Source organism: Abrus precatorius, unplaced genomic scaffold (assembly GCF_003935025.1).
Source record: "Abrus precatorius isolate BTA unplaced genomic scaffold, Abrus_2018 Scaffold8, whole genome shotgun sequence".
Classification (NCBI taxonomy): Eukaryota; Viridiplantae; Streptophyta; class Magnoliopsida; order Fabales; family Fabaceae; genus Abrus; species Abrus precatorius.
This window is the reverse complement of record NW_020874428.1, coordinates 38,270,516-38,297,562: the sequence shown is the minus strand read 5'-3', so window position 1 is coordinate 38,297,562 and position 27,047 is coordinate 38,270,516. Positions and strand designations below refer to the sequence as shown.

The 27,047-nt window shown below is 30.6% G+C and overlaps 3 protein-coding genes across 3 annotated transcripts; all 3 read right to left on the bottom strand.

Moving 5' to 3' along the window:
- Positions 1–6,024: 6,024 nt before the first annotated feature.
- LOC113848436 (plant intracellular Ras-group-related LRR protein 9-like) lies at positions 6,025–7,793 on the bottom strand. The gene is made up of 3 exons (XM_027477944.1): positions 7,065–7,793; positions 6,824–6,990; positions 6,025–6,670 (listed from the first exon to the last, which is right to left on the bottom strand). The coding sequence occupies exons 1-3, from the start codon at positions 7,791–7,793 to the stop codon at positions 6,025–6,027; spliced, it is 1,542 nt and encodes a 513-aa protein (XP_027333745.1).
- Positions 7,794–13,098: 5,305 nt separating this feature from the next.
- On the bottom strand, positions 13,099–13,789 carry LOC113874850. Its single transcript, XM_027513064.1, has 2 exons — positions 13,636–13,789; positions 13,099–13,541 (listed from the first exon to the last, which is right to left on the bottom strand). Exons 1-2 carry the CDS (start codon positions 13,787–13,789, stop codon positions 13,099–13,101), a joined length of 597 nt encoding a protein of 198 aa, XP_027368865.1.
- Positions 13,790–20,908: 7,119 nt separating this feature from the next.
- LOC113874849 lies at positions 20,909–23,623 on the bottom strand. The gene is made up of 8 exons (XM_027513063.1): positions 23,552–23,623; positions 23,156–23,196; positions 22,881–23,029; positions 22,238–22,296; positions 22,054–22,159; positions 21,814–21,990; positions 21,534–21,716; positions 20,909–21,459 (listed from the first exon to the last, which is right to left on the bottom strand). The coding sequence occupies exons 1-8, from the start codon at positions 23,621–23,623 to the stop codon at positions 20,909–20,911; spliced, it is 1,338 nt and encodes a 445-aa protein (XP_027368864.1).
- Positions 23,624–27,047: the final 3,424 nt, after the last annotated feature.

The window sequence follows — 27,047 nt, the reverse complement described above, 5'->3', positions numbered from 1 at the left end:
GTGTTAAAATTTTTTATATAGTTTTTTTTTTTGTGGTCGTCTTTAGAAAATTATTGTTATTTTTTATTTTTATTTTTATTCTTAAAATTTGTATATTAATTCTTGTATTTTTTTTAATTCTCTATTTGAAAAGAGAATCTATTGATTTTCATAAGAGTCATGTTAAGAGTTCATAGTTTGGTGAAATATTGCATTATTAATGTCCTATACGTTTATAATATATCTAATTTTTCACATGAAAAAAAAATGATATTATGAAAGTGTTATTTCTTTAAAGATTTTAACAAATAAAGACTAGATATTTAAGTGTGTCCATTATAACCTACTTCTTTTTCTTAGGAACTTACTTAGTGCACCATTTACAATTGTTTCTACTTCACTAGAAAGTTAAGTTTTTCAAGTATTGTGAAATTTGATATAGAAAAATGTGAAGAAAAAATTAGTTTTAAGTTATAGCAAATACAAGTCAAAGATGTGTTGACGTGTTTTTAATTACATGAGATATTAAATTGTTTAAGTGGAATAACATTAAAAATAATTTCTAAAACAAATGCTAGTAATATCTCTCTTTATGACATAGATGATAAGTATATTTTCATGACATTACTATATTGTCATAAATAATGATAAGTTATATATTGCTAGTGGATCAATAATAGTATATGGATATTGATTGATATTTCATGGTTATCTACTCTGACGAAGCACAACTCTATGACAGGAACGTCACTTCTTAAAGATCCTATGAAAGCAACGATTGGAATGAGAGAAGAAGATGAGGTACATGTGAATAGTGGAGGAGTTTAAAATGAAAGACTTAGAATTTTTGTATGTAGAGAGGTTCTAAAAAGAGAGAAATAATTCGTATAAAGTAAAATATGCAAAAGATAAGACAGTGCATAAATATAGGTTATGTTTAGTTTAGTAAAGGATTAGTCTTTGTTAAACACAGGTTCTTCTTAATTTAGCACACATTTATAGAGAATACTCTAAGTAGAGACATGTTGAGATTGAGCACACTTTTAACAAAGAGTGTTACATAAAGAGCATATGACATGTTGAAATTTGTATTAAATGTACTCCGAATATTTTACCAATTTCACCATTTTTTTCCTCATTTTTGCAACTTTTTTTTCCATGATTTGTACCATTTTAACTATTATCACTGTTTTTTACAATAAAATCAAAATAAATTCAATCAATTTATATGGTGTAATAACAATTCTAATGATAAAATAAAATAAAATCTTATAAATAAAGTTACAAAATCACCACTTACAATTACACTCTATTCTTAGAGTATAATAAAACATTTAGATATTTTCTTTGAAAAATGAAAATATTTTGGAGTGGTAAGAAAAAGTTTTATGTATTTTAAAAACTTCTACGTAACAGGACGAGTATAAAAAAATATAGATATACAAATGTATAAAAAAGAGAGATTAAAATTGTTACTCATACAAAAATAAAAACGAGTATGAGTACTAATAATTTTTTAAAATATAAATATAAACATATATTATGATACCATATTCATATCCTATTTATTCCATTTTAATGGAACTCGGTAAAAATACTTAATTGAAGGTTAGAGAGTAAAGTAAGTTATAACCATTAAATAGAAAATAAACAAATAAATATTCAAATGACTACAACCGTCTAAATTATTAATTTTAATAAGGGATTGGGTCTGGTCGAGTTTATGTGAGTTCGGCTTCAAAAGTTTGAAACCAAAGCAATTTGATCCCCTTCCAATATGAGTCGCTTCCGTTTGATAAGTGAATAAGATTAAGGCAGGTATGAAAGATCAAGATAGAGCATTGTCACCGAAGATGAAACTTCTCCAGAACTCAGATAAGCTATTGCCGGCGAACCACTACTTGCAATGGCCACCATGACATGCAACAACCATAGCAAGTCGTTAAACCTCTACACTTGTCGTCCACGGAGCTAGATGAACAATAAAGGTGAAAAGGAAAAGTGAAATGAGAAACTCAAAGTTACTCTTTCAGATACCGACGAGTTCTTTTCGTTCACCCATGTCCGTCTGAATCAAACCACCATTAACTAGTTTTTTTACCTCAATCTCACCTCATCTCTGACCGAAATTGGCCACTCTTTTTCTTCGACTTTTTGAATTTCTTGATTAAACTTCAAGTGTCAGTTGCTTGTCCACCCCTAACAATAATAGTCTTAATTATTAACTTTTTTAATGGATATAGACTCTTACAGGGAGTCTACTTATTGCAAAACCTACAAATAGAAAGTATTAATAAGGAAAATGTTTTGCATGTAATATTATTTGTATAAAATTTTAATATTTAAGAGGATCTTTGTATAATTTCAAAAACGAAATTTAGTGAGAATAGTTACAATATGATTTTCAATCTCAGAAATTATGTAAACTCAGTATGAAGAGAACAACAAATCGGCTCTAAATAATACAACTGTATTAATCATTCATGCTTACCTTCCAAACGATATAACGATTCCCCACAATTTCAGTACCCGAAAGGCTTCTATATAAAGCATAAACCCGGGCTCCGGTCCCCGAACAAGGTGCAGAACCAACAATAAGAAGAAAAAAACGCAAAACATTTCGGATTTTCCCTTTCAAAATCCAAACATGGTGTCAATTACATACTATTTTCTTTAAATCGCGAGCAAAAGATGTTTCTTACAACTAAAAGTCAGAACTAAACATATCATTTTTCCTTTCCTAAATTACTCCAAATATATTACTCTACAGCAAGGTCTTTTTCCCCAATCATAATCAATTGATGCCGAAACCCATAAAGACTGTGGACTCAATCACCTTGAAGAAACTAATCTGAACTTATCAACAAAGTCACTCACTCCATTCATCGATAAGAGGCCAACAAGCTCACAAAGGCAGCACAAGCCAGAGCGCAGAGACCCTTCTGTGATCTGAATATAACGCTGACCAAACACCATGCCACATCAAGCGTAATTCGCCTTCCTCGTTGAACCAAAACCCTGCGACGGTTCCCTGCAATGTTCAACAGCACCAACACCGTGATCCACGTCAACACCGTCGCTCGGAAAGCCGCTATCATCGCTACTGCAACAATGACAGCGACACCCACTCCAACAAGGGCTACCGCCACTGCCATACCCAATCCTTCAACTTTCGGATCGCATAACACATAGACAGAACAACACGCCGTTAAGAAAACCAACAACGTTACATTAATGATGGTAATCTTGGTCATACTTTTGAAGGCTCTCACACGCAGAATCCGAAGAAGAGGGTAATAAATAATAACACCAAATAGCAATTAATAATGGTGTTATTTGTGAGTTTGTCTATGATTGATGAACTATGTTAAATATTATGGTTGGCATGTGCAGCACATGGGGAGGTGGTTAGCTATGGTAGCTGTGGTTTTTTTTAGTAATTTAATGAATATGGCACACGAATGGTGTTATATTGAGGGAATGAGAAAAAGGTTTTGTACACCTAAAGTGGCTTTCAAATTTCAATCCCTATCGAATATTTCTCTGTCAGAGTTTCAGATCCTTCCAGCCCAATATTAGGATTAAACCGCGTTACTGGATTCAAAAACTCCCATAGAAGGACAAAAAAATCTGGAATTGATATATTAAGGGAGAAAACGAGCACTATAATGAACTATAATCTTACAATTATTAGTTCTGAGCCATATCTGGTTAACGTTATTTTATTGCTATCTAGTATATGTAGCATTAAAGAACAGTGAGAGAGAAAAAATCTAGTTATAATAGTGTTGCTTATTACATGGGATATTATTGCATACGTTCTTAAATATAGGAATCATGTAGGTATATTGTCTCAATTAATTGTGATGCTATTACATAATTTTACCATTATGAGAGATATGTTCCATTATTTTACCTGCTCGCATGAGATATTGTTTTATTGTTTTTGTTTCCTTAATGATGTTGTAGATACCAAGTAGCGCACACGAAGAAAAAAGGGTAATGCCATATTGCAATAATAAACATTGTTAATTTGATTATGTGATTTATTGACTACCGATATTTTTTTCTAATTTGTTCAATTTAATACAATAGATCTAGTTTTTTTTCTCTGTTACTTCATAGATTATGTACTAGATTAACACAATTATACAAATTGATATTACTCCTTTCAAATTCAATAAAATATTGGGCACAATACATATATTTAACCAATATCTAATTTATCATATAATGACTCAAATATATTGCGAGCAGTTTGTTTTGATAAATAACGTCACAGTACTCAACCTTATTAGCATATTTATTGTTTGATTATTTAGTGAATAGCTGTTGATTAAATTTAGAGGCATAAATTTAATAAGCATATATAGTAAACAAAATTTATCAGTTATCAAAAAAATAAAATATTTTATTGAAATTTTTTTTATTACAATATTTAATCTAAACACAGTATAAAATATTTTCAACAAATAATATATAACATTTTTTACTATATATGTATTTTACATTTCAAAAAATAAAATTACAAGTTAAAGAATTATTAGAAGATATTACAAGTGTTTCAATCTTTATTAAAGGATTATTTAATTTAAAGTTAAAGAATTTGATTTAGGTAATGAATAAATTTCAACCAAATAAAATGTTATATTTTTTTAATATCACCAAGAATAAAAATGATATAGGAAATAATTATAGAAAGAAATCCTACTTAGAATACGAGAAAAGTGGTATCTAAATTTGAAAAATAAAAATGTTAACATTACAAGACCTTATCAACTCTATCAATTTTGCTTTATATGCTACGATTACCATATATATAGGTAAGAGGAAGTTTTCTAAGTAATTTTAAATCCTTGTACCATTTTTTTTTATTAATATTTTTTAGATAAACCAGTGATAGAAGACAAAAAAAATATTACTGAAATTAACATTGTTAATAGAAAAAGACTAACTGGAAACATTTTAAAAAATTAGAAGATTAAAATAAAGTTAGAGAATAAAATTGAATTTGATCCTTAAGTTGGAAGACAACATACTAATTTTAAATAGATTCAGAGGAAATGAATGGAAGTAGAAAGTAAATGTTTTTTACCTTATTGTAAAGATTGGTAGACCAGAGTGTACGCATATAAACTCTTTTTCTAAAATCGAAGTATCAAGGACAGTAGGAGACTGTGTCACGATCAATTTTTTCGCTGTTTGCATTGAACATTTTGCAATCCTACATTACAGAAGAACCTGAGACTCAAAAGGGTAATAGGAGTAAGCCACACAAGATACATGCAAGAGTAGTTGGGTTCAAACTTCCATTCGTCGCTTATTTACAAGTGTTATTTAAATTTGGAGATTTTTTCTTTCTTAAAATGGTATCTGATTCGGGACACAGGAAAGAGAAGAAAATACTAATTAATGTCTGGTATGAGATTGAATTGACATGATGCACTTATACACCATGCAATAGTCCATACGTATCCAATCTCATATTAATTTCCTCTTTGCCTTCGCCCCTACTTAAAACCCTAAATTTAAAATGGTTCCATCGACTTGAGTTCCTTATAATATTTAGAATTTCTGTATGTTGTCTTTGGCTCGTGATTCTTCATTCCCATTGGATGTGGTGAAATTCAAGTCAATAGAGCAGTAGTTTTTCCTGTTATAATTTGATATACCAAAAGAATCTAGGGGCAGGCCCAGAGCGAGCATACAGCAAGGATGTTCAGTAGTTATTTGTATGTACAATCATTGCTAAAAAAAATTGCAAATGATCCGTGAAAAAATGTTCAAACTAAAAGTTTGGGTTTATTTGGATCAAATTGTATAAAATAACATAGGATTGGAGCAAAATAAATAATATAAAATAGTAAATTCTGTCTCATTTACCTATTGCCTCTAAACAAAACTGCTGTTCTTAATAGCAAAAGGGAAATAACCTTAGAATCCACCCTCCGTTAGGTACTATGCAGTAGCGAGCAGCAACGAAAAAAGGGTGAACAGGGAATAGCTGATTGGCAGCAAATAATATCAATATTATAATCTTCATCTTCATAGCTGCTGATCGAGATAGGCATCTTTGGGACTTCTGGGGGACATCATGGTCGTTCCAATATACTCAGTAACATTTCCAGAAACGTTCTTCAACCAAGAGGTGCTTCTAGTTAACCACCCATTTTCTCCTTGTTCTTGCAATTCATGAGTGCTTTTCCTTTCTTCCTCTGCCAATATATCAATCCACCTCTGGGCCATGAAACTCTTTATGGCTTGGACCCCTTGATTTACAATCTCCACAGGTGGCACCTCAAGAGGATTTTGCTCCAAGTTTAGCTTGGTCAAATTATGAAGGCGACCAAATGTATCAGGAAGCGCATGAATTTGGTTGTTGCTGAGATCCAATTCCCTTAGGCTAATCAGATCACCAAACGTCTCCGGAAGTTCTTGAAGGTCACTGAAGTTACTGCTCAAGTTGATAACTTCAAGACTAGTCAATTTCCCAATTGCAATAGGAAGCCCATGCAGCTCATTAAAGTGAGCATCCAGATAGCGCAAAGATTTCATCTCACAAATAGATGAGGGAAGAGATCGAATCTTGTTCAACTGAATCATGAGCTTCTGTAAATTCCCCAATTCAAATCCAATGTTTGTTGGCAAATATGAGAGACCGTTAAAGCTTGCATTTAGCTCCACCAATGACCTGCTCATTTAATACAAAAATGGTTCGATCAATTGTAGTTAAGACATTCCTAGTTTGAATGCACATTACATTGTGAGTAGATATTTTCTAAAATACGTGAACAATTTTAAAGTTTTTAAACATATAAAATGTATGTATCGTTGTGGCGCGTACCTGCACTGACTGATGGAATCGGGAAGGGCAGTGAGCTTGTTTCCAGAGACATTGAGGAATTTCAACTTCTGCAACAAGCCAATTGAATCTGGAAGTGACTCCAATTGATTGGAAGAGATATTAAGGTCTTCAAGATTTTGCAATCCAGATATAGAGTCGGGAATGACCTGTTATGCAGCAAAGAAGCATGTTATGGAACGCAGACAATGGAGAAGTGATGATGAAAAGATTGCGTAAATACCGAGAGTTGATTGGTGGAGACATCGAGCACGACCAATGCAGGAATGCGGCCAAATGCCTCAGGCAGAATCTTCAGGCGTTTCCCTGAAAGATTCACTCGCTCCACCCCATTCCCAGTGGCTGCTTCCAGTATTCCTTCCACTTGTTCGTTCACTTCGTTACCAACATTGTCGTTGTCGTTTTCACCCTCGTCCTCGTAAATCTTCACCAAGCGCTTCTCCGCGTCTTTGAGGAGTTTCTCGTAAGAGTCGTGCATCTCGTCCAGCTGAATCAGCGACTTGAGAAGGCGTTTCTCTTTCTCCGAGGCATCCCTGCACTGCTTCTCTCTGTCTGCTAGGTGGGCCCGCCACTGGGGGATGTCGATCTCGGGGGGCCTGGGGAGGCCCACGATCTCCTCCAGTTGACGGGACAGATGGGCTTCTAGGTCCACCAGCTTGGCCTTCGCATCGTCCACGTCCTCGTGGGTGGGCCGGGTTCCGATCAGCTTGAGAACGGATCGGGCCTGGGCGACATCGGAGATGGCCCGGGTCATGGACGCCAACATTTTAGGGTCCGCCAGATGCGGCATTTGGCCTACGATTGAAGAAGAAGGGTCCGAGGGTTGCGGTTGTTCGATGTCGAATTGAGAATGGGATGCGGTGGCGGTGGCGGTGGGAGTTCTGGGACCGAAGGAAGGGATACGGGACATGACGTAGGAGAGAATGGGGAAGGTTCCTGGGTTGGGATCCATGGCGGTGTCAGAGTATGAATCCAGAGGAAACTGAAAGGGTAATGGAAGCAAGTCTTAGGAACAAAAATGTGTGTTATGGTTATGGATGTTAAGAATTGAGATTTAGAATACCGGTTATTGAGTTAGTTAGTTAGTTAGTTAGTTAGTTAGTTTCTTCGTTCACGCATGGGACAAAATTATAATCGATTTGGAAACATGCATATACACTAAAAAAAATTATATAGAACATTTCATTCAAAATTATATAATTTAATCTATTAATGTTATTAAATATTTTATAAATTTTTAATAAAAAAATATTGTTAGTGATTTTTTTATTAATTTTAACGATAAAAGTTCAGTTTAAATATTTAAGAATTAAAATTATATATTTATTACATTAAACTATAATAAGTACTTTTAATACAATTTTATTATTAGCAGTTATTTAAATTAACTCTAAAGTGAACATGAATATTTTTATTTTGTACAATGTTATATGCCCTAAAACAATCGAATTATAAAAATGAATTTTATTCAGTAATGAAATGTTATTGAGCTGCAATAGTAAAGTGGGATTTTGTTAATAATGTATAGATATTAATAAAATGCGTCGGCCATGCTGCCCATGCAATTTAGATAAAATGAGTCTAAAGTGAAAAATAATATGGATAACGAATGGACAGCATATTTATGTACATGTAAGTGTGTACAAATTTGAAAATGTTCCGACGAGAATAGTCTTCAAATTATAACATCTTTCTTATTTAATATTCCTTGCCTCCAACTCATTCATGTTATGTGGCACCAATCAGAGACTTCGACAATGAAAACCACCAACCAAGTTACAAGGAAGCTATGCATCAATACCTCCTTTTCCTTGGTTTCTCTAAGAAGGTGCGTTTTAACGTGGAAAAAGGGTGAATTGAGCTTAGTTATGGACTTTTTTTAATAAATACTTTAAAAACTAAAAGTTAATTTAAATTAATTTGTGATCTTTTATATTTTAATTTTTTTTAACTATTTTTTTTAAGATGAAGTGCAAACGTTAAACTTATTCAAATTAGACCTTGATCTCTAATACTCTAATAAGTTTTTTAAATATTGTTATGAAGCAGTTAAACAAAAAATAATTGTTATTTCCTCCTTCTGACAGTACGTGAGAAACTTAATTTGAGGATAAGCTTTAACACGTGGAGTTGAATGGTGCACTATTAATTTAAATCTAAAAATATTGTACACGAAATATAAATTTTTTTGAAATGAATTATAAAAATATGAGACTAAAAAATTACTATTATTAATTTCTTGATAAAATATTTTAATATATATTTTAAAATAACATAATATATATTTACAATTCTTATATATTATGTTTCTCACTACTCAGTCAGATATACTAAAGGTCATAAAAGAAAGTGTTCACTAAATCATTAACAACTCATCACATCACTCTAAAACTTTAAGACAATAAATAATAATAAAATATCACTCGTTATATACTAATCATCTTATCAAATAATACATAATATGTACCTCTTTTACCGTTGATTTTCAATATTTTGTAAGTATATGAGCATCTTAACCATTTTAATTATATAGATACTAACTATCTTAAGCCTATTTTTCGATATTAAATCTTATCCCCTAATTTCTTTTAATAATATATCCAACAGTATATGATGAACAACTTTCCAGTTGAACCATGTTCTCTCACATATAAGAATATATTTTGAGTGCAGCCTCAAACTTTTATATTTATAAATTAATAAAAATAAGATTTTTTCGACAAATAAATAGAAACACGTGTTATTTCTTTGTGCATAAGTAATTAACATAACGTTAAAATAGACTACCAAACACATGAATGAATTTGCTGAAATTATTTTAATTTAATCTATAATTTTAAATTATTATATTAATAAATATAATCATATTAAATACTTAAACGAAAAATAATTTTTTAACAGAAATATTAATGCCATCTGTTCTTGACTTTTCTTTGGAGGAAAGTGATTAACGTAGCAATCGTCCCGATTCTAATTTCCAACTATCTGGGTTTTTCTTGCCTCTTCCTCTTCCGCAGCATCAAGCGCCGTTGAAATAAACTAAACAATTTAAGTAATTTTGCAAGTTGAAGGAAAATAATACCAGCTGTCCAGTAGTGTTATACTACAGATTCTCCTATCTTCTAAATTAAAAAATATTAAATACTTTTTATATTTTTTAACATTAAAAAATATCAATATGTTTTTCTTATTTAATGTTCCCTTTATAAAGTACTTGCAAATTTATTAGAAAAATACAACAAACGTCTGTCAATAAAGAGTAAACCTATAAATTTAAATGATAGAAAAGTTAAATCAAGCACCGTATTACTTTTATCTGCAGCTCTTTGTGAAATGTAAGAATTACTTTAGTACACTGTATTATATGACTTTGGTCATCCGTTTTGGTCACAATTTTATTATTACTACTATTGAATTTGATTTTATATGTAAATTTAGATATTTATTATAAATTTAAGTCTTAAAATTTTCAGTATGAGATCTTTAATATGTAATCTCTCTCTAGTTCTTAAGTCCGTGTCTTCTTTATTTTTTAACATGTGAATTTTTTTTTAATTTTTGTATCAAATTGATATATTTTTCTTCTTTAATAAACATTTAAGTAAAGAACATTATAATTAATGCATAACTTTATTTAGTCGAAATTAAGACTGATAAGATAATTTCAACTCACCGTAAAATAATTTTGTATCAAATAAAGTAAATTTTAGAAATAAGTTTTAAATGCATGTAACTTGAAAAACTCAAATAATAAAATTGGATGCAAATTGGCCTACGGTGTAAAATGTTTCAAAGGTTCCGTTCTCTTCGCTCTCACGTCACTAAATGGAAGAATAAATAAAAAAAGAGGAATAGAAGAAATAAAAAAGTAATGAGGATAAGAATAATTTGAGAAAACAGAAGTGAGTGGACCTAAACGTCGTTATTAGTGACATAAAAACATAAAATATTAAGAGGAATGTTGCGGAATCATTTATCTTCTTCCCTGGAACTGTGGAGTCGGAACCGCATAAAGCAGCACACTTGAGATGGAAACGTAAACAAAACAGGCAAACAGGCGTGTTTGTGGGTACGAAAAATTCAACCTAATTTAAGGGAAAATAAATTGAAAAATGAAATTGGTTTGAAAAGCATTAAATTTAACTAATTCAGCTTGCTGATTATTATTAACACATAAATTTGTCAATTTAACAATTTAAAATTTGTCAATTTTTTTCCAAATAAATGATTTTCAGTGTATATTTTTTTTAGGACTCGATTACTCACTTTCATAAACTCGATCTTGAACAAGTTGATTCAGTTCAAGTTATAAATTCAAAATTAATTAAATCTGACTCAATCCAATTATGTGTGTTCAGAATAAATATAAATCTAACACAGAATATATAATTAATAGCATTAAAATAAATGTGAATTTACTTTTATTTTAATATTTTTTTGTAAAATCAGATATGCTATCAATTTATTTTAATTGATTTGTTTTATTGGAAATAAATAAATAATGATATCTTCTCAATTAAGTTAGTATATAATTTAATTTTTAATAATAAGCATTCTTTTACTTATTAAAATAAAATTTTTAAACTTGCTTAAGATTGAGAGAGTGGCATAGAATTACTATTTTTTTTTTTTATGAAAAGTTGCTTATAGAAAGCTTTTAACCAATGAAGAAAAGTTCTATCGAAAAAATGACTGTTTTTTCTTTATGCTCTAGATGCATGGAGGCCCATGAAACAGTTTTTCATATTCTTAATGACTATTGAAATATCAATAATATTTGGAGTTAGATTTTTCCTCCTGACAAATGGGTATTTTTTTTTCAACTTTGACCTTTTCAATTTGTTGGAGTTTAATCTGACCACACAAAACTTTCCTCTGTATTTTTTATGGAATAAAGTATTTGGATAGTTTTTTGGAACATGTAAAAAAACAAAAATAATTTTATGTTTCAGAAAAGTCCCCTTAATAATAAGGAATTACTGATCAAAATTTTCTTTGATATTGACTACCTCCTTCTCAGTTGTAGGTCTAACCAAAAGAATCACACTAGTAGTTGAGGGACCAAAATTCCTAATAAAGTGGCTGCTTCCTGTGGACAAATAGTTCAAGATCAACACTAATGGTTTAGTTTCTTTTTCTTTGGGTCATGCTAGCTGTGGCAGCTTGATTTGTGACTCTGTTGGAAATTTTATAGCTAATTTTTTTAGGGTTTTAAATTTTTACCACCCAACAATTGCTGAACTTTGAAAAATCTATTAAAACTTCCATCTAATCATTAAGAAAAATATTCAGATTATTTTAAAAAAATGTGATTCCAAGAATATCATTAACTTAATAGTTAATATCTAGAATAATAATCATCCTTTTTATTAGATAATTAGCAAAATTAAGACCTTGATAAAAGGTGTGAAGTTTATAAAGTTTAACCATATTCTTAGACAGTCAAACCAATATGCTTACTGATTAACTAAGATGGATTTAAAATTTAGTTTGTCTTCTATTATTTTTTACAAGGCGCTCTCTCTCTCTTCAAAGCCTTTTTTAAAGTTAGATTATTTATGTTTTCATTGGTTAGATTCTTTATGTTCTCATTGGTCCAAGTCAGCTGCCTACTTTATTTTTTGTTTTAACACATTTATTTAGTAAATTAATAAAACACTCTTATCAATTATTATTAAATTATATATATATATATATATATATATCATAACTAAACAAAAATACTTTTAAAAGTACAATAAATTTTCACGTTAAATTATATATTTATATTTTTTAAAAATTTTAATAAAATATAAAATTAAATGATTAAATCACTTTATATTATTTTTATAATCATATATATCATTTAAAATTATAAATATTTAATGTAAATTTAATTTATTCTAAAAAATTAAAATAATACTAAATTAATGAATTTCACAGTCTATCAAAATTTATTAATTTTTAAATATTAAATAAGAACAATTTTGAGAATAATTTTTTATTTTCTATATGTTAATTTCTAAATTTAACATCAATTTAAAATTTAAATTGTTTACAATGTCATCTTAGTATAATTGAATATTTATACTTAATAATTTTATAAAAAAATTAAAAGAATAAATTTCTATTATTTAAGGAATAAGGAGAATTGTATCTGAAAATATTTACTTCCTATCGGTTGTTTTTTCAGTTTTTCATCGTCATCGTAATCTCATCTATCAAATCCTATTTGAAATTTAAGTAAATTTGAAGTTTATCTCCACTGATAACTTGCATCAGTGGCAGTAATTATAGCAGTGAGGCCCACGACAAAGGAATCTTGGGCCTTCATCGGCATGCCTGGTCCTTGTGTGCCAACAACCGTTACGGACGCCATGCTTATAACCAACCGGCACCGGCGAGCAATACCGCCGGACGAACCGATTCTCCGCCGAATATGGCAGCGATTCGGCAGAGGAGTTAGGCGAACCGGACGCAGAGAGAGTGGCGGTGGAGGACGAAGACGGAAGAGGCGATGATTTCCTCGGTGGAAAAAGAATGACTTTGATTTTCAACTGTTTCTGCAACGACGAAGAAGCACGATCGTATTCTTCGATTATGTTTGCCAAATCTTCGTCGTTGGTGATGGAAACCAAAGTGTCTAACTCTCCGTCCGGCAATGGACACTTGATGGTTATCGACGACGAACCACCCAACTCGCAAAGCTTTGCCTTCAACTCTGTAAAACCCTTAGCGTAAGCACACGCGCCTGGGATAACAAACCAACCAAACGAAAACGATTGTGAAATCGAAGAAGCGAATTGGGAACAAACCTGAGAAAGGAGTGGGAGGATGAAGGGCGAGGACTCTGGTGTGGCCACCGGTGTAGCGAAGCTTGCCGTCGGGGGAGCGAGGACGGATCATGCCGCCGTAGCTATACAGAAACTTAAGAGTATTGTTGTTGTTATCAATGGGTTTGGATGCCATGACAAGATCTCGGGGTTTGGTTAAAAGGTTCGGTGATGAGTGAAGGAACGAAGAGCGAAGAGGTTCGTCTACTGAGTGGGTCTGGGGAGTGTTGGGGTTTGAAAACTTGTGTTGCCTCTTTTCTGAGTATTTATAGGCAGGTCAAGTTAGGGAAAGACCCACGCGTTCGTTTGCTTTTGCTCCGAGGAAAGTGGGGGAAAAGATAAAATCAGAAAAGAAAAAAAGATGGTGGTAATATTGAATATTATTGTTAAGATTTTGTTTGTTGAACTTTCATAAACAAAGATTTAATAAATTTTTATGAAATATTCGTATTAATTTTTCAGACATTAGTAACATTTGATTTTGCAATAATGACCATGGTTATATAGTCATTACATTTTTAGAGTTTTTTAATATGATATTTTAATACAATATATATCAAAATATAAGATTTTGGGAAAAATTAAAGAAATATATGAATTCAAAAATCATTATTAATAATTTTTAAAATAAATTATTTTATTGAAATTTTCATCGTTGATGATAATTTTTAAAATTAGCTTGTATTGTTTGAAAATTGTTTATAAATTTTATATTTTTCTAATTTTTTATATTTAAATTAATTTTCCTACTTTTTTATTTAGTTATGTACCCTTTGAGATAAAGTAAAGGTACTCAGTAGTTTCTTAATAAATGGTTTAGATTATAACAAAATATACATATAAAATAAATTATAACATTATTAAAAATAGTTTAATCGACTTTCTAATCAATGGTTATTACTTGTAATTATTACTTGTAATTGAATGTAAAAGAGCCAGATGCTTTAATATGCTATAATGAAAAGTAAAAAGAGTAGAAAGTAGATATGCAATTCAGTGGCATGTTTTAAGGATGTTCATAAACTACGTCAGTTCACTATAATGTGCAGAAATTCAATTAAAAATAGAAATCTTTAACTCAATACAGTGCAAAAATATTTACAATTTAAATAAAAATAAAAGATAAAATTAAATTATCATTAATAAAAGTTACATAACTTTAAAATTGCTTTTTTTTTAACTTATCATTTTAGAATAAGAGTTCAAATTTATTAGAGTAAAGTTTATATAAAAAATAATTTATTTATATTCAAACATGTAGTATTGTAATTTATCATTCAACTCCTATATACTAAACTTAAAGAATGTACTTTTGAAAGGAAATAATATTTTTTTATTACTTTCTTATTATTATATAATATGACCTCTCTTGAATAAAAATTTTCTTCTTAAGATTGTAATAACTATATTCAGCGGCAGTCTTTGTCGTTGGTGCGGTTTACGTCTTGAGATGGTGAATAATCCAATCTGATGCCGTCTTTTCTTCTTCTTTTTCTTTTGTTGCAAAGAATCCAATTATCCCTTTTTTTCTCCCATTTCGTAATTATTTATCGTTCGCCCAAAACTCTTGTAAATCATGAGATCATGACAATTTTTTGCCAGCTATTGGTTCCGTTTACATGTTTTATTTTTTATTCTCGCCTTCCATAGTACTTGTGTTTGAGTATTTCTAAATAGATATAACAAACCAAAAAAATTAATTTATAATTAAAAAATAATTTGAAAATGACATGCGTTATCTTTTAAGAACAGATTGCGTTATAAATTTGATTTGGATTTATAAATTTTATTTTAGAGATGTATATATAAGTAAAAATTACAACACTTGATTAATCTTCATATATTTATTCTCCGAGATATGTTTTATTGCGACTAAATTGTAAAAGAAATCATAAAATAAACTTTATTTATCGTCTTATGACTAAATTAAAAATAAAATAAAAATTGAATCATTAATCCAACCCAAACTGGTTTTAGTTAAATCAGATTAGATAATAAATCTTAGTCAAATTGATCTAAATTAGAACGCATCCTTTTAATTATCCGATTGAATGATCTCTCACTTGAAAATTAATCTAAAATATACTGCGAAGAGCCCTAATTTAAAAAATGTATAATGAACAGTAGCAAAATATTATATATGCAACAAGATGATAGGCGTAGTAATCGTAATAATGGAACGAAAAAAACACACATAATTAAACGTATAAATAATTTTCGTATCTTGAGTTAATTAAAAAATATATAATAAATTAGTGAGTATAAAGGCATTTGATAAACAAATATATCTATTTTTGTCCATTACAAAAAATGATAATGTGTACTAATCTAAAACTATCATAAACTACTTAAATACAAGCATTTTTGAAAAAATGTATTTAAATTTAGCCCTAGATATCAAAATATATGCACAATTTTGCGTAAAATTCTTTACATATGATACAGACCTTTTAAGAGTAAGCATTGAATTTGAATCAATTTATTAAAAAAAGTAATTTGAGTTAATAAACAGAATCTTACGTGGATCCTATCTTAAACTTGTACGGTGCATGCAAATTGAAAGCGCAATCATATCATATTCATACAATGGGTGTACACAAGCATCATCAAAGCACGCTAATTTGAAGTTATACTAATTTTCTGAAATCATGTTTAAGGAATCATATAGGATATTATTTGCAACACCTTAACCAAGTGTTGATACAAGTACACTAGCGATGAGAGATTAGTAAAGATGGTGAAGTTACTAAAAATGATCGAGTATCACTTGATTCTGACTATTTATATTAGGTCATGCGTTAAAAATTTTATAATAAGTCAAAATTTATTGACATTAAATATAAGCATAGATGTATAAATGTTTTAATAATTTTTTTATAAAATATAAGATTGATTAATTAAATTATTGGTTTATAAATTTTTATTTAGTAAATAATTAGTTACCAAATCAAACAATGTTAGGACATTCCCTTGGCCCAGTTGGCCTGACTCCCCAAACATTGAATGGATTCGACCGATGACCATAAAAGCTTTTTGTTTTGTCGTGTTTTCCTATATTTGCGACGCGTGTTTTTTAGTCAATTAATATAAACACCTCACATGCTTCTTACTCAACAAAGGGACCCATACCCTAAAGTAGTAGTGTGCATGATGTGATACTGTACTACAAACATTTTTATATTCGATATATCTTTTAATCTATAACTAAATACTGTTTATTTTAATGTGAATATACCTTTTAAATTTTTTTATAAATAATTAAAATTTAAATCCTACTCAATATTGTTAAGAGATGCCTTTATATTATATTTAAAAAATTAAAATTCCTTAATTAATAATTAGCTATAAAAAAGAAAGAAATCAAATTAATTTAATATAAATTATAATTATTTTATATTATTAATAAATTAAAAAATATATATTTGATTTAATTATTGAATTATAATTATATATTATGAAAATAATTTACATTATATATTTTTAATTAAAAATAATTCTGTTTGAATTGAGTAGAGGTAATATAAATGGTTATAAGTAGGACTCGAATTTAATACTATAAATTAAATTTAAAGATTTTTTATTAATTAATTTACATGTTTAATAGAGTATAGTAAGTATACTTTATATTAGTGTAATTTAATATTTAAAAAAATAAAAATTCTATTAAAATTATTCAAATATTTTAAAAATATATTAAATATTTTATTATATTAAAAATTAATAAATTGTTTTGAAATAAAATAATATTTTTAATACATATATGTACATTAAATATATATATATATATATATATATATATATATTAAAATTACAAATTTCAACATGTTAATAATATTAAATATTATAATATTTAATAAAAATTATAATTTATTAAATGTAGTTGATATATAGGGAAAGTTATTTTAAAATGGAATTTAGTAAAATAAAATATAAAAATATGGCTTATTTAATATATTTACAATAATATGGTTTTTTAAAAAACGCAAGTAACGATTTAATGTAAATAGTAAAATGGCAGTGGTAAAAAAAGTGACATGTACTGTTATAAAAACGTCATTTGCGATTTTTTAACACTGTAGCAATAAAATTGGGTCAAAATTGGCTACAAAATCGCATATGGTGATTTTTAACATTGTCTGGCCACTGCAGTGACGTTGCGTCATTTGGAGTTTTGAATTAAGGCAAACTCGCGACTTACGAGTTTAGACCTCTTAACATGTCGTTACTCATGCAGAAAGTGGTAGGAGCAGATCTGAAATTTGCAAGTTTTGAATACTGTTTAAGCTTGCAGAATAATTATTGCGAGGAAGACTCCAAAATTCCTATGCAATTTTGCCTATATATATCAGGTTCAATTCTTATTGCATACACGAGAGAGTATTTTTAAAGTGAAGAAAAAGCATTCTCGAAAAGAAGTAGAGTGAGAGACTAAGTTAAAATTTGAAGAAAAAAAAAAGTTAGGGACTCAACTATTGATTCAAGGAAGCATATTTTAAAACAAATTTGAAATCAAAATGTAAGTTTTTATTATTTTATTTATTTAACATGTATATTTTGTAGAAATTCTGTAATTTTTATTTTATTTATTATTTTTTTGATATTTTGAATGTATATTTTGTAATATTTGTAAAAACTATTATAAATCAGTAATTGAATATAATTGTATATCAATTGTAATTTGTAAATGAATTATTTAGTAATTACTAACTTGAATGCAAAATTTATTAAAAAAAAAGAGAGAATTAATTTAAAATAAATTATAACAACATTGTTGAATTTTTTTGATTGAAAATAATATTATTTTTTATAATTACTCAATAGAGTTTTGTCAAAATTGCAACTTGAATAATTAATAAAATTAAGTTCTCAAGAAATTATTTATTACATTTTATATAATTAACATATTGAATAGTAATTATGTAGCTTTATTGTTAACCAGAGTTTTTTGTATTATTTGTAACAGGTAATGAGATTGTTATGGTCTCATCATTTATCAATAATACCTCAAAAGATAGAAATTATGGAAATTTTATGGCATGCCGGTTTTGATCGGATTTATCAACTTTGTCAAATGCAAATAAACCGTTCACTCATTAATGTACTTGTGAAACGGTGGAGGCCTGAAATACACACATTTTACTTAATTTGTGGAGAATGCATAATTACATTGCAAGATGTTTATATGTTACTTGGAATTAAGATCAATGGTATAGCAGTGATTGGTTCTACAAATCCTTTTACTGTTGTAGCACAGGAAATATGTGATAATTTAATAGGGGGCCGACCAGATTCAAACGACATTGAAGGATCAGAAATTAGATTATCGTGGTTATCACAACACCTTGGTTGGCTTCCTTGTAATTCGGATGTTAGGTTACAACAACATGCTTGTGGGTATATTCTTTGCTTGCTTTGACATATTTTGATGCCGAATAAAAGTAATGCAGTGGTGCATTCAAGATTCTTGCCATTGTTGACCGATGTGAATCAAATTGGTAGCTACAGTTGGGGATCGACATGCTTGGCCTCTCTGTATAAGGGTTGGATTGTGCTTCTAGATATGATGCCAAAGAAATATGTGGGTGCTTGATACTACTGCAGGTGTGGGCATGACATCGCTTCCCATGGCTAGCTCCAATCTCGGGTTCACCAACAGTATTTTCGCTTGCTTTTAGATGGAGACGTATGCGCTATCCAAATAATACACCGTTTAAGAATCTTCAAAATATTATATTAGCATTGGATCAAATGGGTGTTAATAAGGTAAACAGATTTACTAATTGTTATTAATATGTTACATGATGATATGAGTGTTAAACCTTTCTATAATGTGTGTTAACAGAAATTAATATTATTTTTTGCAGTTTTTGTGGACACCGTACGTAAATGATAAAATTGATGCAGTCACTCCAAACGAAGCACGGGATGAACAGCAAGTGTGGTCTACTGTCTCTCCTCTTATATGTTTTGAAGTTATAGAGTGGCATGCAACTGACTGTGTCATGCGTCAATTTGGATATGCTCAGCCTATTCTTCTACAACCCCAACAACTTGAAGGAGTCCATAACAGAGACCTACGTGGAGTAAGAGAACCAAAGGATGGACAATCATTCATCATGATTGGGTGACAATATGGGAGCATCGACATCAACATATTTTAAAAGGAGTCCAAGCTCAAAATTTCCATCCTTCTAATGAATATTGGACATGGTACACATTGTCTGCACTGGATTGGCTATGGTTATCCCCACAATTGCCTCTGTAGCTGTCATTGTCTGAGCATGAGGAGATTCCTATGGATACACCACCTAACCAGCCACAAGACATTCCATCAAGTTCTATACAACCAAATCAAGAGTTTTATTTTTCACCTGAAATGAATGTGTGGCAACATTTTCAATGGGATGACCAATGACCACAACCACAATCACCACAATCACAACCACAACAAAAAGGTATGTCTGTTGGTAGGACAAATGTTCATGGTGGTAGATCAACTAGGCAGGAACGAGGTTGAAGATCTGTTGATTGTGATAGTAACGGTGGAACTTCTTCTGGATTTATTCCAACATATAATTTTGTGGTGGATGCACCCTCACCTTCGCAGAGAAATGCAACTTCAAACTTTGACTTAAATGAAGAAGCTACCATGGAAGATGTTTTTGTACATGACGAGGATGTCTATAGACCAGAATCGGTGTTTGATGCTCTACCTATGCAATGGTCTATGCCGATCGGGTCGTGGGATTTCACGCCTCAAGATTACACAGATATCCAGCCATCAGAAAATGTATCACAGCCTAACCCTATAACAGATAGGAATGCAACAAATGAGGAAAAGGAGGATGTCAGTCAACAGTTAGGATAGAATGCAACTCAACCAGAAAGACATCCCTTTACACATGCTCCTGACAGATATAGTCCTTCATTAATAAAGAAGAAAAAGGGAAAATGAGGATATTAATTTATGTATTTATCATTTCTGTAATAGTAATTTTTGTATTTTTGTCATTTAGATCGTGTCGCATGTTACTAATGATTTTATGTATTTCTGTTATTTAGTTTTTTTTTATTATTTGTTTCACCAATTATTTGTTTATAATTATTTATAAGTAATTAATACATAAACTACTATATATTAATATAAAGTACAACAAATTAATACAGAAAGTACTACATATTAATAAAAAAACACAACAACAATGATATTAACAAACAACAACAGCCACAAAAAATAAAGCATAACAACTCCACACTATGAACTAGGGCCAGCAGCATTAGGACAACGATTACGACTATGGTTTTCTCCTCGATAAAGACTACAACGTGGTGGGCACCTCATTGGTCGCATATCCATTGCATTCAAAAAACAAGTTGATTTCAGACGACCTATCAAAGTACACTTTAAAGCAGGGTTAGGACACAGCTTGGGACCTCGATATTTGCACCACCTAGATTCATTTCCAACAATCCCAAATTCTTTCTTGTATACATTGCATACTTCATTGATCGTATAGACTTCATTCACATAAGCACGCCAATCAATATTTTGACTACAACAGGCAGCAATCACGTGGCGACATGGATATCTATCAGTTTGCAAGTTTCCACAATCACAATAATTTTGTCTCAGATGAACTCGATATTCCTCAGTGTTTGATAAATCTTGCACATCAAAAGCCTCATTGCATCTATCAAACTGAGTCACACGAAGGTTTCTTGAGCCATGCTCGTTTGATTGAAGACGGCTTGTTATATTTTTTGACAACAAATGTCCAACATTCTTACGTGCATAAGCCTCGCTACCTTTAGTGCAAGTAAGTGTGTCAATCTAAGGTAAGTGGCTCTTATAAGTGCTGTAATAGGCAAGTTACAGATACCTTTTAAAACAGAATTAATGCATTCCGCGAGATTGGTCGTCATATGACCCCATCGATGGCCACCGTCAAATGCTAAAACCCACTTTTCTCGTGGTATTTCATTAAGCCAGTTTGTATAAATTTGTCCACGCTCCTGTATTCGTTCATAATGAATATTAAATTCATGCTCCGTTCTTGAGTAACCTGTAAATAACAAATTATTTCTTGCATCAGCTTAAACAATGTCATGTAAGAGTATATGCCAAAACATTATTTTAAATATGAAACTCAGGTTTATTACCCATATGAACAACAAGTTTATGCAAGTTGGGAACCTTGAATCTTCGCAAGAAATTTGCAACTATGTGCCTGATACAATACATGTGGAATGCTTTTAGAAGTTTCCACTGGCCATTACTTCTTCTTATTGCTACTATAATTGACTCGTGGTAAGGATCAGAAATCAGGCCAACATCATCTTTAGTTACAACATATTTTCGTAAATTTTCAAGAAAAAAACTCTAAGCAGCTACTATCTCACCCTCAACAACAACAAATGCAATTTGCAATATATTTTGATTTTCATCTTGTGCAACAGCAACTAGCAAAACTCCTTTATATTTGCCATATAAATGTGTCCCATCGACCTGCACAACTGGCTTGCAATAGCGAAATGCTCTGATGCATGGACCAAAACTCCAAAACACTCGACGAAATATTTAAACATTAGGAATCAATTCCTCATTGCGATAAGCTTGTGCAGCATCTAATTTCACAACCGAACCTGGAACAACATCACACATTGCTACGCACCATTGGGGCAAAGCTTCAAATGACGCTTCCCACTGACCAAATACTTTTTCAATTGCTTTTTGTTTTGCTAACCACGCTTTCTGATAACTTATTGTGTAACCAAACTGAGACTGAATTTTTCCAATTACTACTTTAATTTTGAAAGAAAGATCAGATTCTACCATTGGCTTTATACATTATGCAATTATGTTTGTATCTAACTTTCTATGATCTTGAGAAATGATTCTAACAGTAGAAGTGTGTGGATCGTTATATTTTTTAATTTCCCAAAAATACTCGTTCTTCTTGAAACTAGCTCGAAGAAGCCACCTACAATCTAATTCATACCTTACACATTTGCAATAAAATGTATTTGGTTTTGACTCAAACACTTTGTAGTCCACTCCTCTGGATATACTGTAATGCTTTACTGTTTGAATAATAACTTCTTTGCCATTGAATTATCTTCCAACATATAATTCACCATCTATCTCAGTGTTACCTACCAATACCGAACATAAACTAATTAACAAAACTATAATTAATTTCACTGACATATTTATAAAATACACATACCTAAATTTGTATACTCTGGAAACTCAGAAACATTCATAGCATCAATATCTAAATCATGCATGAATGGTGGCTCTCCGTATGGATGAAGACCAACTAGATGAGGCTCATCTTCCTCCTCCTCATCATCAGAATCTTCATAAATTTCTTCGCTTCCATGTTCACATTCAAAATCGTTGTCATCACTTTCACTATTGTTCTGTTCTCATTCTATCTCTGTGTGTAGCATGGTCCCTGCATATTCTTCTTCAACCGCATTATTTTTGAAAACAACATACAACTCAATGGTACCACTTGGAGGATGACGTTGCTCATGTATCTGAAACATTTGTTGAACATCATCATCGTTTGATATATAAATTGTATGATATTGCATAAAATCACCAAATATCGATACTGGACATCAATACATAACACTTTCTACTATTTTCAGAAACAGAACTTCAATATATTGACAGAGCCAATACTTTAAATCTTTAAATGATACGGTTTATGGAATATATATACATGTTGGCTTCTTACATGTAAAAATCACACCTTCACTCGTATTTGGTATAATCTCACCATTGAAATAAACAACAATGGCAACACTTATTTTTTTTTCTTCTACAAAGACACAAAATTCTTAGAAATTAGGAAGAGATATGTATGCAACCACAATGATTGGAGACTACCAAAAGTTTCATATTTATAGACTCATCACTTAAAATCGCAAGTTGCAATTTTTTACTGTCAAATGTCGCCATGGGCGAGTTTAGAGTAAAATTTCATGGTCAAATATCGTCATTTGCGATTTTACGATTTTTTTAATTTAATTCATTCAAAACTCGCACATTGCGACTTTTGTAATTACACTTTTACTTTTTATATCTTGCAAGTTGCGATTTTTCAATTTGACAAAGCCTGTTACTTTTTATATCTCGCAAGTTGTGATTTTTCAATTTGATAACATAAAAGCCTATTTTCCTGACATATAAAAACGGTAGTTGTGATTTTTATAAAAAAAACCATATGCAGGTAATATTGTCAAATTTGCCATATTCTTGTAATTTAATTTTAAAATAACCATAATTAAAAAAATGACCTTGATATATATATATATATATATATATATATATATATATTGGCAAATTATTATTAAAAAGTATAGTAGACGTCTATATGACACGTGGAGCAAAAACATGCCACAAATAGCCAGATGTTGGTTGTAGCAGGGTCCGATTTATGTAGAACGGAGAGCCAGCAGCATTGGCCGTTTAAAACTCGTCTTCCCTTTTCATGGCAAGCAGTTTTTTGAGTACCGACTAATTCAAGCTCTTTATTTACTATTCAAGAGCTTCTTTATTTTACATACTGCTATTTCTAATAAATATGTTTTTCATGAAAATAATTAAGGTCATTTTTTAAATATAACATTTTTACTATAAAAGTACCAGAATATGAATTCTTAATAATGATATATATATATATATATATATATATTATTTTAAAAAATTACAAGTGGCAATTATGTAGTGATTTTTAGAAAAAAAAAATTATGTAGTTAAAACTCACTTTTTGAAACTTTAGAGTAAAAATATACTTTTATACATTCAAAAATTATCACAGACAAATTTAAAAAAAAAATTGCTATTGAATTTGTAATGAATTGTATCTTAAAAGCTTTTTATTCTACATTTCTAAATATTCTTTTTTGATATTTTATAGTTGAAAAAAAATTATGCAAATACAATAGTCAATTTTAACAGTGAGATTATTTCAAACATTAGTGAGGGTATGAAATTTATGTGTGAGAAGTCAACTTACATATATATTCCTTATAATATATTATTTGAAACACTTAAATATTGACTTTGTCAATATATTGAAGTAGAGACTTCAAAAGCAGTAGAAAGGATAATCTACATGTGTCCAATCTTTATTTTTGGAGGTTTCATGCAATACCAAGTGATGGCAATAAGTAATGATGATAATATTCAACAAATATTTTAGATTTATTACGAGTATCATGATCAAAATCCTTCAATTGAGTTGTATGTTTTTTTTAAACAAATTACAATTGATGCATATGAAAGTGTCGTTCCTAACAGAGATGTCAAATGAAAAGAAAACAATGCCAAAAGTGATGATGATGACTTTGAAAGAGATTATGAAAGTGATGATGATAATTTGGATAATGATATAGATGATAAGAACTCTTATTTATCAAATCCAGTGATTGGCTGACATATGTCTAGGGTTCCATCATTCATGCATGCTTTAGATCTTAATGCTATGCAAGTTCCTAAATTAACTAGTACCTCATGAAGTCCTAATTTATCTAATGTCACTCTAACATTTCCAAGGTCTTTATATGGAGTGTTGATTGGATATTGAATGTGTTGTCATCTAAGTACAAGTATAAATATTATTGGTTCACTAGGTATTGAAGCAATCCATGGAGCCGATACCATGCCCATACCTAAGCACAAGTGAAAATATTATTGGTTCACTATGTAACGTCCCAAATTTTGTAATATTAATTATTGATAATTATATAAATATAAATGTATATTTATGTGTGTATTTTTTTAGATATATGTTATGAATATGTATGTGTGTGTGTGTGTGTGTGTGTGTATGTGTGTATGCATGACTGGTTGGGTTGAAATGGGCAAAGTGCCTAAGTATAGGGTGAGATACTGGGCTGTTCTCGCTATAGCGAGAAGGCCTTGGGAGGAAGGACTGAAAATGTCACCTTCTCGCTGTAGCAAGAAAACGACTGTTTGAGGTGCATTTTTGGGTGCAGTCTCGCTGTAGCGACTGTCGCGACCAGAAAAGAATTTAAAGGGGGTTAGGGTTCTGGGAGAGTTATTTCTCCCTCTCCCTTCTATCCTCTCATGCCCAAAGCCCTTTTCACCGATTAAATTGCCTCCAAAACCGTTTGGGAGCTTGATTGAAGGTTGAATCCGTGTGAGGCTTGGAGGTGAATTTTAATGGTTAGGGTTTCAATTTTTCATCCTCTTTCTCTGTTTTCGTGTTTCCCCTGAGTTCTCATGTAGTTTCTCCATGTGTTTAGGACAAAATCTGTGAAGAGAAGCATTTCTTGGTGGATTTAGGTAGGTCTTCAATCTAAGGTAAGGGGGGACTCTACCCTATCTCAATGTATTGTAATTCTTGTGTATTTTAATGAATAATGCAATGTGGCTGAAATAGAGAGTAGGAATTGTGTGTTTGATGGAAATTGGTATGCAATGTGATATGTGCTTGAATAGTTAGGCCCCGTGTGGGTGATTATGTGTGATAAAATGCCTTTGATTGGTAAATTAATGTTGTTATGAATAAATGAAGGCTATGTGTCGTATATTGTGAAAATGTGGGCCCAAGGACCGTGTAATATGAATGATAATTATGGGTTGTGTGTCGTGTGTAAGCATGATTATTGCGTGCATGAATGGAATATGTGTGAATGAGCGTGTTAGCACCGTTGTAATGTGTTGTGAATGATTCAGCGATACACTGAGGGTGTGGAAGATGAGGACGGTAGAAATATCTCAGGGAAGAGGGAGTGGTGGTGACACCGACTGCAGAACGGGTATACCACGGGTCACACACACTCTTCCTGACTAGACCTCTGACCATTACCTTTGCTGAGCGACTGTGACTGCCCACGTGGTATCCGTGAGGCGGGGGTAACCGACGACCATTCATGGTGTAAATCTGTGATCACAGTGCTGCAATGAACGTGGCTGGTGTGCACATGCATGAGATTATTGTTAATTATGTTGATTGAATGTGAAATGTTGTTAGTGCCATGTGTGCATCGATATTGAATGGTAATGTTGTCTATGTTTGGTTCTGCATAAATGTATTGAATTTGATTTGGAGGTGAGACTCTATACTTAGTTGTGTGTTTTTGTAGTGTAGAATACTCACCCTTACATTCATTTTTCAGGTAATCAAGATGATCAGCACCGGACTCAATGAAGGGGTGGATGAAACTGCTATAGGACTTACGATATGTTTTGAAAACTTTTGTATTTGAATAAGTCCTGTAGGATGTAATTTGTAACCCATTTTCTTTATTTGAAATGTTTGATGAAACTTGGATTGAAAATAGAAATTTATTATTTTATTACTTTAAAAATTTACGAAACTCCTTATTTATTGAAATTAAATTCAATGTGTTAT

Bases quoted from the DNA above. Each gene is read 5' to 3' on its own strand.
- LOC113848436 (XM_027477944.1), bottom strand. From the start codon at position 7,793: ATGGATCCCAACCCAGGAACCTTCCCCATTCTCTCCTACGTCATGTCC. The intron at 6,991-7,064 runs GTATTTACGCAA...GCTGCATAACAG, and splicing joins TCTCCACCAATCAACTCTCG to GTCATTCCCGACTCTATATC. The intron at 6,671-6,823 runs GTACGCGCCACA...TTAAATGAGCAG, and splicing joins GATTCCATCAGTCAGTGCAG to GTCATTGGTGGAGCTAAATG.
- LOC113874850 (XM_027513064.1), bottom strand. From the start codon at position 13,789: ATGGCATCCAAACCCATTGATAACAACAACAATACTCTTAAGTTTCTG. The intron at 13,542-13,635 runs GTTTGTTCCCAA...AGGGTTTTACAG, and splicing joins TCCTCCCACTCCTTTCTCAG to AGTTGAAGGCAAAGCTTTGC.
- LOC113874849 (XM_027513063.1), bottom strand. From the start codon at position 23,623: ATGGCGACATTTGACAGTAAAAAATTGCAACTTGCGATTTTAAGTGAT. The intron at 23,030-23,155 runs GTATGTTGTTTT...TGAACATGGAAG, and splicing joins CCAAGTGGTACCATTGAGTT to CGAAGAAATTTATGAAGATT. The intron at 21,460-21,533 runs GTATCTGTAACT...CTTGCACTAAAG, and splicing joins CATTAATTCTGTTTTAAAAG to GTAGCGAGGCTTATGCACGT.